Genomic DNA, 13967 nt, shown 5'->3' on the forward strand with positions numbered 1-13967 from the left:
TGCTGTTTTCAGGGGCTTCATGGGATAATACAGAAAACAGAGTCAAACTTTGTCCAGAAGTGCATAGCAATGGGACAGAGAGAAATGGGCACAAGTAGGAACGAGGAAAATTGTTTATGTATTAAGGAAAAAGTTTGACAAGGAATCAAAGGACAAGGAATCTCTCCTGATTTGTACTTCATCCTGATTTGGAATTTACTGCTACCCAAGCTGAAGAAAACACAAGGGCAACAGACATTCAGAACAAATTCCTTGATGAGACAAAGCTGAACAGTATTTGCCTCCCAAAAAAGTTTCTTTTTCACCATGGTACAAAAGGTCTGGTTATTTAGATTATTGTAAGACCACACTAGAGGGTGGCACATGTGGCAGACAAGCCATGGAAGCAGTTGGTATCTTGCAGCTGACATTTCACATTTAATATTCTCAGCTCTCAGTCCTGTCTGACCTACCACAGCACCCCTTGTCAGAGGGCCCTGAGTGCAGAGATCACTGGCAATTTCCCACATCCCCCTAATCAGACACTTCTGGACAGGTTTTTTGGAAACAGCAACTTGTCAAGCAAGCTCTCTACTCCAGCTTCTCAGAAGTGTCTTTATGGAGAGTTAGTCCAGCAAAATCCAGACCTTCCACTCTGAGCTGTGAGTGAATGACAGGAAACATGACAGTTCTTTCCCTCTTATCTCATGATCCACATAACCACTGTTAAACACCAGGATTTAGTAAATAAGGATTAATGGTGCTCTGTGATAGAGGTGAAGCCACCTCACACTTTTGATGACCTATCCTATGTGCAAACAAAAGAGTTTCTGTAATGAAAGGAACCTCTGGAGAGCATAAAATGACCATTAGGAAACTTTCCTTCCATAACTGAGTGTTGGCTGCTGGCAGTTGTTTCGTGGGAGACGCCCTAAACAAGTGAATAGGATTGGGGGGAAAATGAAACTTTAATTTGTTTCAGATGCAAAAGCCAAATTCTTCCCCCCTCCTCTCTCTCCTTTTCATGGAGGAGACTTGCAGGAGACACAGCAGCCCTGATCCAAGAGAGGCTTGAGTGTTACTCCAGGCAGGCATTTTAATGTCACTCAGAGGAAATGACTTCTCATACCAGAGGAGGAAAACAGCAACATTTCAATCTGCCTGTTCAGAGGAGATTGATATTGAATAGGAAAACTATTGAAAGAGGCTGCAAACACCAAGCCTGAGCATTTGTGTTCTCCATAAAGACAGAACAAATCCTGCCAGGTCAGCTCTGCTTCAGAGCGAGGAGAGATCTGTCTCACTTCCCAGAAATCCCCCCAAAACAAAACTCACCTTTCAAGCATGAACCAGACCATGCTGGAATATTTCAATTAAGCCCCATGTCCCAGCCTGAGCTGCCAGCTTGTGCCAAGCAGCCACTTGGCTCTGCCAGGTCCCCATAAAGCACCACCGAGGTGCAGCAGCTCACAGAAAAGGTGAGAGAAAAGATGCATGGAAACAAAATCAGATCCAGAAAGGATCGAGGAGAGAATTCACAAGTTGATACAAAAATGCAGGGAAGCTGATGAGGTTGAACTCCAGGGCAATAAAAATGACAAGCATAAGGCAGCCAGGGGGTTAATCACTAGCAGAGCCCCTCTCAGGGGCTTCACCCCCTCTGCCAGGGCCAGAGCAGCACAGAGAGCACATTGTGCCCAAAGCCACACGTGGGGAAACTTTATTAGTGTGACACTGGCCAGGCTGAAAGGTTGGGAGAGAGGTGGCCAGGAGGAAATGGCAGCAGGGAAGCTGTGCTGTGTGTGTTTCAGCAGCTCGGTGTGTGCTGGGCAGGGCAGAGAGCTCCAGAAATATTTCAACACCAGCACTGCTGGGAGGCTCTTATCAGGCTCTTGGGGTCTGCTCTTCAGCAAGTCAGAGGTGACTAGACAAGTGTTACACCAAAGAAAAGGGATGAGATGGAGATTATTCAACATTAAATTGTACCATTATACCATTATTTACTATTATATATATATATATATATATACACATATCATATACCATGATTATACATTAAATTATACCAGCATTTAGAGACAACAGAATTTTGAAGTCTGCCATTATTTTTTTTCCCCACTGATTCAATGTTCCTTTGTTCATAACCACTGCTGTGTTGTCCCTTCAGTCAGACCATTTTTCTGGCAGGTTGAAGAGCCAGGTCCAGCTTGCTCTGCTGCACGGACAGGATTCTGAGTGTGTTTAGCATTTCCATGCCACACAAGGCTCTTCCATGCCTCTTTCCAGGAAATTTGGGAACAATACAGTCAAGTCTCTCTTCCACAATCCAAAACAATTCCTTTCTTGGTGTAGCTCAGCCTGCTGGAATCCTCAGACCTTTGAAGTGTCACCAGTGCTCAAATATGCAATTACTTCTGTGAGAAAGCAGCTTTAACTTGTGTTACCCTAACGTTAAAAATTAAATTTATCCTGTTGCAAGTCATTTTCTACCTAACAAACCAGAATACAGCAGCCTCATCACTGTAGCTCTGAAATATTTACCTGCTGAGCCTCCCACTGAAAAGGTTTCACTGAAGCCTTTCTGAGCAGTGAGAAGCTTTCAAAAATAACTTGAGCTTCCAGAAAATCTTGAGCCCTTAAAAAAAATAAATTCCATCAAATCCTTGAACTTTGGAGGAGCCTTGTGCACATGTGCTGGGCAAGAATCAAATTTCTGCATTTTCAAGTGTAACAATTAAACTGTTAAACTCTGGCTCTCAGGTTTGAAAAGCTGAACCTGAGGCTTTCAAAAGTGCTGTTTGATCTTTGATGACTGTTGACAGCAGGATGAGTTGGGTTTTTTCCCCATAACGATTTTCCTGAAGAGCAAATCTCAGTGTGGTATTAGAAGGGTTAAGGGGCCATCTGCTGGCAGCTCCAACAAATTGTGGAATTGCAGCAAAGCTAATAAAATTTCAATTACAAATTAATTATGTACAGCGCATTTAATTATCCATGGATTCAAACTGTCCATGGATAATTCAAATGGAGCACTTTCACAGGGGGATATCGAGTCTGCTATGGATCTGCCAACAATTTAAATTAGATGCCAGTGGATTCTGGGTGTCTGAACTGGATTGAAAAGAACAAACTGCCAGACCCAAACACAGTGTGTTGAATTGGGTTGTACTAATGTCTTGCAACACCAGAAAAATCATGAAGTTGTTGGGGTTGGAAGGAACCTTTAAGCTCATCCAGACTTCCACTATCCCAGGTTGCTCCAAACCCTGTCCAACCTGGCCTTGGACACTTCCAGGGATGGAACATCCACAGCTTCTCTGGCCAGCAAATACATGCAAGGCTATTTTCTACATTTAGCCCTTTGCCTCAAAACAGAAAACACAGATAATTCTCTCTTTAAAAGCCAAAATTGAGGTTATTCATTATATTTCCACTCAGTGGGGAAATAAAGGGGGCAAAGGAGATGAAAGGTGTGACAACAGTGAGCATTCTTCTGTAAGAGTTAACATGAAGGTATAATCTGATTTTCAAGGCTGCATTTGAGGGGGGCTGCTGAGCACAGAAAACATCTCCAAGCCAAACCAGCAATATCTGCACCTCCCAGCCTGTGGTCACCTCACCAAAAGGACAAGGACACAAGGACACAACAGCTTTTGTAGCCTCTGTAACCTTCCCTCCACTCTTTTTTACCTGTCACATCCCACTGCAGCATCAGGCACTGAACAGGCTCCCTAGGGGTGTGCAAATCAGTAGGACTGGCCTGCATTTTCCACAGGTATCCCAGCCCTTGACTAGCAGGATATCCAGCAGGAATTCCCTGAGTGCCAGGCTGCTGCACAGCTCAGTTCAAGGAGAGCCACCAGTCACCCTCTCTGCAGGTGTAGAAGTTGCAGAATGTGCCAAACACTCTGGAAATGGATAAATGGGGATACATGGAACAGCACCTGGCCTTAAAATGGCAGATATTATTGCTGTTTTAATCTGTCACTTTATTCCAGCTTCTGGAATAAGTGTTACCCCTCAAGCTGTACATGCAGGAAAGCATTCCCATAACTGCCAAATCCACACAGCAGTTCCTCAAGATTTTCATATTATCTTTTCTGAGGTGTTGTTATTTTTTAAGTCCTCATTATTAACACTAAACATTTGCCCTCCAACAAAGGAAAAAGCTCAGGAGAGACACGGACCTGTTGGAGTGAGTCCAGAGGAGGCCACCAAGCTGATGAGAGGGATGGAGCATCTCTCCTACAAAGAGCATTGGGATCATTCAGCCTAGAAGAGAGAAGGCTTTGGGGTGACCTCAGAGCCCCCTCCAGTGCCTGAAAGAGCTACAAGAGAGATGGAGAGAGACTATTTATGAGGATTTGGAGGGGCAGGACAAGGGGGAATGGCTTCCAACTGCCAGAGGGCAGGGATAGATGGGATATGGGGATGGAATTGTTCCCTGTGAGGGTGGGGAGGCCCTGGCACAGGGTGCCCAGAGAAGCTGTGGCTGCCCCTGGATCCCTAGAAGTGTCCAAGGCCAGGCTGGACAGGGCTTGGAGCAACCTGGGCTAGTGGAAGGTGTCCCTGCCCATGGCAGGGGGTGGCACTGGATGATCTCTAAGGTCCCTTCCAACCCAAACCATTCCAGGATTCTACAATGCAAGTGCTCCAGACTTGGAGGTATCACTTGGCATATTGCAGGACTGACTGGTTACCATAAATAAAAGTGTCACATGCTGAAGGTGGCATTGCTTCCACTTCACACCATCAGCAGCACAGCAAACAAATGGAACAGCCCTCATTTCCTGTCCCTTTCCCCATCCCCAGGCCATTTCACACTCTTTGAAACACATCCACAAAAATCAACTGCGGTGCTGCGAGCAACGATGCTCACAACTTAATTCTTCCTGCCTGCCTGTCAATCAGACAGGAGCTTATGATGTACACAGCCCGTGGATTTTGTAAGCTGCCTTCCTGGAAGCAGCAGTTTCAACCAGGGGGAATTAGAGCAAAGAAAAAGCAGGATAGAAGGATGCTGTGTGTGTCTCTCTCGTTACCGTTGGCTCCTCGAGGCATCACTTTTGTTGCTGAGCAAACTCCGAGAGCCGCTGGAAAGTGATTAAAATTTGGCAGCAGAACGTCTCAACCTCTGGAATGTCTCAACCTCTGGCGTTTCTATAGCAATGGGGAAGAGTGCAGGACTTGGAAAAAGCCTGTAGCATTGCTGCCATCCTGCTGTGAAGCAGAGGTATCGTGCCTCCGACTTTGGAGCAGGAAAACCCATTTGTGGACACCCCCCTTCCTCCAGATTTAATTCTGTGTTCACTCTTAGGCTCACTGCTAATTAATGCTGGGGTTTCAACCAGGAGATTGACAAAGTATTTTGTTTAAAGATTAGTGCCTCCCCCTCTCATGTAACAGCCATGCCTCCCCATCCAGAAAACCAGGGTGGGATCTCAGCATCAGCCTAAAGCTGCTCCTGGACTAGAATTTTCCACTGAACACCAAATCCAGGCTTCCTTTTGCAGGAATACAACTGAATTTGTGCTGAGAAATTAAAGATAAGCATATCAGATGATTCTATTTGGGGCAGGCTGTTAATGCTTAATTCCTAACTAGAAAGAGTTGGATTTGCCAAGGTGCTGAGCAGTGCTATCCATGAGTGCTGAATATTCCTGTGGATAAAAAAATAAACCAGGCTCATTGAGCAGCTGAAATCTGTGCTCAAAAGCACAGTGACAGGCTCCCAGGTAGGAAATTGCACCTGTTTTTATCAACTCCTTGTCTTTTCCCCCTCATTTTCTCCTAGGTGGGCAAGAATTTGCAACCTTCAGTCTTGTGGGTTGGAAACGCAGAGAAAGTCTTTGCCAAAGGGGGAGGGAAAGGAGAAGAAGAGGTGAGTTGTTCTTTATTTCAGTGCAGATAATTTCTCCTGTTGCACCATATGCCACACAAAGGAACAAGTGTATTCCTTAGCTTAGCACATACTGCTCTGACCAGACCTGCTAAAGCTTGCTTGATAATAGCTTGTCTCACTAATATTTTTTTTTAGCTTTTAAGAGGGTCTTGTGACTTCTTAAGAGCCCCCAAGAGGTCACATTTCTCTCCTCCACCTATCCTTGCTTTATTTAAAAATAGCCCAGTCACTGCTCATCAGTGCACTGGAAAGTAAAAGGGAATAATGGAGAATTTCAAAATATGAGGCAAGAAGCTAAAAGTTGAGATGAGCTTAAATTGTTCAGCTCTATTAATTTGAGAAATTGGATGGAGCCAAAGTGAAAAATAAAGTAACAAGGATAAATTTCCACTGCAAAAACAAAGAGCCTGCGTTAAATAGTTACAATTACAGATTATTTTCTTTGGGCTCCTGGGAGCCATAATGCCACTGCTTCCATTCCTTCCTCTCCTGTGGAGCTTCCCCATTGGAAAGAAAATTAAAACACTGCCCAATAGTCACAGCAACAAAACCACTGCAGCAGGCAGCAATTCACCCCAATTCCTGTTGCCTGCAAAATATTTTGCTTTTAGAGCTATCTCTATGTGGAAAATTAAACCTTTTTTCTTAGATTCCCTGTGAGGTGGTCACAAGGCTGTATTTTGGAAAGGCAGCCTGACCTTGGATGGGGCTGTTCCTTCTGCAAGGGCTGGGTGTGGTGATGGCTGTGCAGTGACTGATGCCCTCAGTGGTCCCCACAGCCAGAGGGAACATTTCTCTTGGGCTCAAACCTTGACAGAAAGTGCAGACAGGGATTAAAATTAAGATTAGGGACCAAAGATGGCCTGGACTACTCGTGATCCTTGTCTGTTTGGCCATCAGTGGGGAAGGTTTTCTTGTCCTGCCCACCTCAGGGTGTCACCTCTGTCCCTTTCATCCCATCCCAAGGCCAGTAGGCTTGTAACAAAAGGGCTCTTCCCTTGGTGGGAGTCTGTTGGCTCCAGCCCTGGAATCCCACCCATCCTAAAGTGCCCACAGCATAGCCAGTATTTGGAGGGGACAGCATGAAACTGGAGGGACAGGCAGAGGTCAGCAGCAGTCTGGGGAACCTTCCCTAAGAGTGCTGGAATTTTGGAGAATCATGGAATGGTTTGGGCTGGAAGGGACCTTAAAGCTCACCTTGTTCCACCCCCTGCCCTGGGCAGGGACACCTTGCACTAGCCCAGGTTGCTCCAATCCTAAAAGATGAGCTAAGCTCAGCCTTCAGAAGCCAAAGCCAGTGTCAGTCACTGTGCTTATCCCATGGTGACATTCCTGCCACCAGGACTGACAAATAGTGCTCAACTCATTATCTTGATTAAGCAATTGGCACACTTGGAAAAATGCATAGCACAGCTATGAGGAGGAAAGAAAGATCCACAGAATGTATTGTTTTAAGACAAGCTTATTTAGGAAAAAAAATGTGCTACTCTACCCCAAAACTTTTGGGAAAGCTTACTAATCACCAGTAGTGATACCACAGCAATCTGGTTAGGCTTCTCCACCTGATATTCACTTGACTATTACCAAATATAATTCTCTCATAACAGGTTTTGCTCAATACTCTGCTGTTCTGTAAGTAGTAGTTAAATATGTGTTACAAAGTCAAGTAGTAAATTATTGCAAATTCATGAACCCTGAGCTCCCAGAACTTGTATTCTCAGAGCCTCAGCCAGTTAGAAATCACAGCAAAAATTAGGAAGTGTATTTTTCACACTTAGAAGTCAGAAAATCATAAACTCCGAGAGCTGGGAGGATTCCAAAGCAGGTTACAGTTTTCTACCTGTTAAGGTTCATCAGGTGTGCAGGTCCCTGCAATATTTCTCCTTGAGCTGGAAATGAAGATTTCCTTCTTTAAACGAGCTGTTTCCTTCCTGCCTTTGAATAACTTGACCAGTAAATTCAGTAGTGAAAGGCACTGACACAAACCCACAAAAACGTGAGCAGAAATCAAGTGTTCACCCAATTTTGAGGAGGCAGAATCATCCTACTCGGGCTGATATCTCATCTGCTCGTACCAAACACAACCAGAGCATTCAAAACCCCCAAAATGCTGTTGCAGGCAGCAGGTACAGCTCCACCTCATTAACTCTGAGCTGTCAGCATCGTTAACAACTCTTTCCTCCTCGAATTTCCACGGGCTGCAGCTGAACGCCAAACGCCTGGCGAAATTCCTGCCTCCATTCCTGAGGGCTGTGAGAGCCACGGACAGAGTGCTGCTTGTGGGGACAACCAGAAGGCCTTTTGATGCCAATCAGGGACCTTTCTGCAAAGTTTTCCAGAAAATCATTCTCCTTTCTAAGCCTGACTACCTTACAAGATATGGTGAGTGTTTCAAGTTATCCTCGTGGTTATCACTGCTGCTTAAAATCTTTGTTCATTGTCTAGCTACCCTCAGAACTGAGCTAAAGTCATGCCCCTGCTGCATCCCAGGTACTGAAAATTTAGGTTAAATCAATACAGGCTACCCCAAAAGATCAAATAATAAAAGTGGAAGTTGGGAGAAGAGTTTAAAATATTGTTCAGCAGCGATTAACGTTTTTCCATGAGTTTAGTGAGCACCAAATTCAGCCTGAGCTGGTTTTTCCCCCCTGTATGAAGCACAAAATCCTCTTTCAGCACACATTTTCTATTTTAAGCTTTTAATTTTTTACACATGGATTCTGAATTTCCAGTTTCTGTACTCTAAACAACACAACTTCTAGGTCTCTCCAAAACCAAACCATGTCTGAAGGGCTACATTTTCTCACTGCCAAATTCCACATTTTGTGCTTACAGTTCACAAGAGAAATTGTAGAGGCATCCAAGGTTTTCCATGTCTGGTCTGTCAAATGTTTACAGTGATAGACAGGCCCTCCCAAATTCTGACAAAGTCGTTGAGAATTCCATGTAGTGAGACTCAAAGCTTGTAAGGAAAGCAGTGGCTTTTTTTTTCTAACCATGTAAATTGGTCCAATAAGACAAACTTCCAACGTTTTGAGATCTTAAGCACCCTGAAGTCTGCACTAAACAGCAATAAAGGAAAGCACATTTGGCTCAGCAACCTTGTCACACAGGCACTCTTTGCCCTGTCCACACTGTCACCTCCTTACAAAACTCTTCCAAACACATTGGGCAGTCCAGTTTCATCCTGCATCCCTCAGAAGCAGCCAAGGCACCGAGGTGATGCACATTTGGGCAGCCCAAGACAGAGTTTGGCTGCCTGGCACGTTGTAAATCTCTCCCACATTCCATCATTTTCCTGGTGTGGATGGGAAATGGTCACCAAGCAAGGGAACATGTGTTTCATGTTAGGGAACAGCTCTGATAAATTGCTGAGAGATAAGGGGCATGAGTAAAGCCTGGAGGAAGGAGGTGAGAGCAGCTGAATTTAGCTGTGCTCACTTCTGGGGGTTGAGCTGTCACATTCTGGCAGTCTCACCACTCACTTGGAGTCCAAAAAAGGGCCAGCTAGAGGGATTTCAACTGCACTCTTAAGAATGCCCCCAAAAGTTAACTCATGGTGTTTTAAGGCAGATTAAACTTGTAGCTTTAATTCTTTGGCATTGCCCAATTTAAGAAAGTGCCTGGCTTGTTCTTCAGCTCCAACCTTCCCCAAAGTTCAATGGAAATAGGATCTTCTCCTCCCAATCCTGCCAATTTTCAGTGCCTGACACCCCACTTGAGAAGGAAAAAAACTTCTTTTGACAGAAAAATAATGACATAACAGCTACTTGCAAGCCACAGTGCACAGCTACCTGTCTGCTGCAGTCCTCCCTCTAGTTACAGACCAGAGTATTCCAATCTGTGCTCAGTGGGAACAGTAAATATACAATGGAAATCATTAAACTGGAAGATTCACAATCCCATACTGATTTTTTGTCATTAATCACCCAGCAAGGCAGTGCCTTGTGTTACACACCTGCACCAGGAGCTGCAGCACACAATATATTACACTGTGCTTGCTCTCGTGTGCATCAATTCCTCTTTTATGAATTGGTGATTCAGCCAATATTTATTGAGCACAAGTGCAATTCAAGTGGAAGACCACAATTTGCTGGAGTGAAAGATGCAGTGCAGAGCTGTCAATAGTTATGGGCTCAAGCCCAGGGTATTGATGTTGCAATCCAAGGAAGAATAAGGCAGGTTTTCTCCAGCACCATCAACCTCCACCCAACATCTTCATGCTAAATCTAAGCATTCAGGCACACCAGACTCAAATGTGTCTCATTCAAGAACCTTTTTTAACCTCTTATCCATAATCCTGCTGCTTTTTTCCCAAATATTTCCTCATAATGCTTTAAAGTAAAGCCTGAGGAGACAACATCAAAGCCTTCCTAAATTTCTCTGAAACGGATCCTTACTTAACATAAAATAAACCAAAAGATTGCTATTATTCCTATTTTTGGAAGCAGAATCTCAGCCACTTCACAACCCCAAAGAAAACAGTCATGTCACAGAGGTTCACAGCTGAAAGATACAACCAGATTCACCTTTTAAGTAACAAGCAAAACTCCAATCACAGAAAATTTGCACCTTGCAACACATGCCTGCATAGCTGAAAGTCTTTGGGACATGGAGTCCCCACAGCAGCCCTCACTTCAGCAGGAATAAGCTGTGACAAGGGTCACAGAAATAAAAACAGATTATCCTGTTAGTAAAGGAACTCTGCATATCCAAATGGGAGCACTGGACAGGTTCTGTGTGTACACACAAGTAGTTCTTCCCATTTTCACACACATATCCACCCCATTTTATTTGCCCTTAATGACTTGCTGAAAAGTACTGTCTGGTAGCCAAAAATTATCAGTAATGGTTTAAAAGCACATGTGCCTTAAGGTCTCTAAACTGCAAATCTGCAGATGAAAGCAAGCAAACAAAAAACAAAAATTGAATCTTGGCTTTCCTCATCAATAGTCCTTATTTTATTTTTTATTTCATAATAATTAATAACAATATTTCTCCTGCTTTCCTTGACTTCCTGTCTTTGCTCTCTCTCTTTTCCAGCACTGTGGAAGCTCTCCATCCTGCAGAGGGGTGGAGTCCTCAGCAGGCTGGTGAACCTGAACAGCCTGGCGCAGGTGTCGGATGGCTTCACCCAGGGCCACATTGTGGACACAGTGCAGACTGTCCTGACTGAGAGGAGAGTGCTGCAGATACCCAGGAAGCCACTGAGGTCTGCTGAGTTCCTCACTCGCCTGGCCAGACACGACCCAGTGTATGCAGAGGAGGAGGAAACGTTTCAGGTGACTTGCAGAGCTCTGTTGTCTGTCTTTTATCATTCCCTGCCGTGTCCAGCCACACTCGATGTGCAGAGCTGCTCACTGTGCTGGTGGGTTGGCACATCACTCATTGAAGGGTGATTTAGGGCTCAACAGCACCAAAACCCATCTTCCCCATTTGGGGGTGTGCCAAACCAGTCCTTGTTTTGGCAACACAGCTGGCAGAGTGCTTTGGTGAACCTGCTGCTGCTGTTGGGCAGAGTGGTGTCCAGGTGCATGGATAAAACACACAGGTGGCATTAATTCCATGCATTGCTCCTTTTCCTTCCAGAGCTGAGGTGTTCAGCAGGCCTGGCTGTGTCATCTCCAGAAGGCAAAAACCCTGGGCATGCAGGTTTTACAGGGTGCTCCACACAGGGATCAAGATCTAAACCCTTCTCTTCAATAATTTCAAACATGAATTTCCTGAAAATTTTCATTTCAGGCTTTAAAATAAATGAGTTTCTGCCTCAAGCTCCATCCCTCTTCTCTCCTTGCCCTCAGGGTTATAAAATCCTGAGGGCAAAACTGAGAGCATTTGAGGGGTATTTTATTCACTGGCACAGGGTGCCCAGAGAAGCTGTGGCTGCCCCTGGATCCCTGGCAGTGTCCAAGGCCAGGCTGGACAGAGCTTGGAGCAACCTGGGACAGTGGAAGGTGTCCCTGCCCATGGCAGGGGGTGGAACTGGATGAGCTTTAGGTCCCTTCCAACCCAAATTATTCTGTGATTCCACATGTGCCTCAAATATCCATGGATCACCTTCCAGCCTAATAAATGCTAGAAAAGTCCTTGGCCACTGAGCAGAGAATCCTGCTGTGCTCCAAGGAGCTGCAGCCCACCAGGGACTCCAGATGAGATAGGACTGTTCTACTGCAGCCAGGAGGTCCCTAAAGAGCTTTCTCCATCCCATACCCCCCATAACTTCTGCTGCTCATGAACACTCCACCTTTCCTGGCTGGAAGGTTTCCTTGCTGTCCTGCTCCTCGAATCCCCCAGCACCTCTCTCCACAAACAGGATGCAGATTCTCACAGCTTTCTCCAAGGCTTCTTCCACTGCTGACCTAATGATAGTGCATATTTCTCCCAGCTCTGCTGAGTACTTCCCAATTTCCATTTAGAGCCATTTGGCTCACTCAACACAGGCAGCATTTGTGATATTTGGCAAATTATTCTTTTTTTTTTTTTTTGCTCATGCTTCCTAGCTAAACCAATATCTCTCCTCAGGGAAAGGCTAATGGTTCAGTGTTACAGCAAAGGGAAAAAAAATACTCCATCATTCCCTGCTCCAAGTAGTAATCCATTTGTACCCTGAAACACAAGAGCAAGTATTTAGGGTGAGTTTAACTTGAAAATATTATCCCAGTTACTACAAATGTGCCTGTTTTGTACAGCACAGAGTGTGCAGGCAGTGCCTCATTTGGAACACAGCTCAAATGATCCTGTCCTCAGCATCCCATGGCAATCATCTCCTTCCATTAATTGCAGCCCTTAAGAAAGTATTTCCTTTTATCTGTTGGAATTTTGTTTCCCTTAAATGCCATGGAGCCTTGCTGCAGCACCTGTAATATGGCACAGGGGAAGAGGATTGTCAAAATGGCCTCGTGCATTAATTAACTCCAGAATCCTCATCTCTCCTCACACAGAAGCCCCTCTTCCCAAGCTCCTAATAATTGCCATTTCTGGACCTTTCCCTTGCTTGCCTTTGTCCCTTGTGGAAGTGGGGCAGCTACAACACTGCATTCAAAGTGAAGATTAGCCCTGTGATGAATCTTTGCTTTTTCTTCCCCGAAAGCATGAATCTCCCAGTCTGACATTTATATTCTGCCAGTGTTCCAAAATGAATATAAATAATGCAAAATTTGTGACAATGTGATTTCTCCGTTCCATTCACTCAAATTTCTGCCCCAATTACACATCCCCTTTTTTTTTTTAAATTATAAATTAGTGCACCAGCGTGGTTGATACAAATCCTCACACAGAAAGGATTTCTAGAGAGGCAAAGCCAGCTAACCACACTAGTTCTGCCTGGCAGTGACTGGACCAAAATCATGGAATGGTTTGGATTGGAAGGGATCTTAAATCTCACCTTGTTCCACCCTATTCCATGGGCAGGGACACCTTCCACTATCCCAGGTTGCTCCAAGCCCTGTCCAACCGGGCCTTGGACACTTCTAAGGATGGGGCAGCCACAGAAATATATAGGAAGAGCCATTCCAAAGCCTGTGGACATCATTCCTCCAAAACCAAACATTTCCACTCTGATCAGTCACCTGCTGCCAATAACTTCCATCCCCAGCAATGGTGATAAATGGAAATTTACTTTAGCCATGTCTGAGGAGCTGGCTTCATTCATCTCATCTAAGGATTACATTAGTTAAAGAGTCAAAAAGTTACTTTTGTGCGTTGAAATATTTGCACAAAGAATTGGGAAGAGAGCAGGAAGAGACAACCCAAGTCTCTTGGCTTCTCCTGCCAAATGCCTCAGAGTGCTTTGCCAATGAGATGACCATCCACCAAACAGCACCTTCCACCCCACCAAGCTCTCAGAAAAAGCAAGGTTTTCCTGCTCTCTCCACCTCCCACTTAATGTCTGGAGGGTCTTACAGCCAGGACACAAAACTAAGGGGAAAATAAAATCTCTGTGGCCTCGTGGTGTCTCACCCAGGGCCAGAGATACCACTGGGATCTCATGGCTTCCCACAGCTACTGCCAGAAGGCAATTCCTGCAGGAGCCAAAACTCCCAATCACCACCTCATCCCTCTTATCCCACTCATGGGAAGGGCCAGG

General features: G+C 45.0%; 1 protein-coding gene and 1 long non-coding RNA gene across 8 annotated transcripts in view; one reads left to right on the plus strand and one right to left on the minus strand.

Moving 5' to 3' along the window:
• DRC11 (dynein regulatory complex subunit 11) overlaps positions 1 to 13967 on the plus strand; it is a 97835-nt gene that overhangs the window by 81983 nt on the left and 1885 nt on the right. For 3 of the 5 annotated variants that reach the window (XM_085065813.1, XM_085065811.1, XM_085065814.1), the window contains 3 exons: positions 5774 to 5860; positions 8086 to 8263; positions 10925 to 11163. In XM_085065813.1, the coding sequence (XP_084921939.1) occupies positions 5774 to 5860; positions 8086 to 8263; positions 10925 to 11163 (504 nt within the window). Of the gene's footprint in view, positions 1 to 5773; positions 5861 to 8085; positions 8264 to 10924; positions 11164 to 12403; positions 12514 to 13967 lie in introns of all 5 variants that reach the window. The other 2 variants (XM_085065810.1, XM_085065812.1) reach the window with 2 other exon arrangements.
• LOC146434331 (uncharacterized) overlaps positions 1 to 13967 on the minus strand; it is a 78992-nt gene that overhangs the window by 57828 nt on the left and 7197 nt on the right. The gene's annotated exons all lie outside the window — the stretch shown is intronic.

This window comes from Lichenostomus cassidix, chromosome 7 (assembly GCF_008360975.1).
Source record: "Lichenostomus cassidix isolate B80296 chromosome 7, HeHo_3.0, whole genome shotgun sequence".
In the NCBI taxonomy this organism is placed as follows: domain Eukaryota; kingdom Metazoa; phylum Chordata; class Aves; order Passeriformes; family Meliphagidae; genus Lichenostomus; species Lichenostomus cassidix.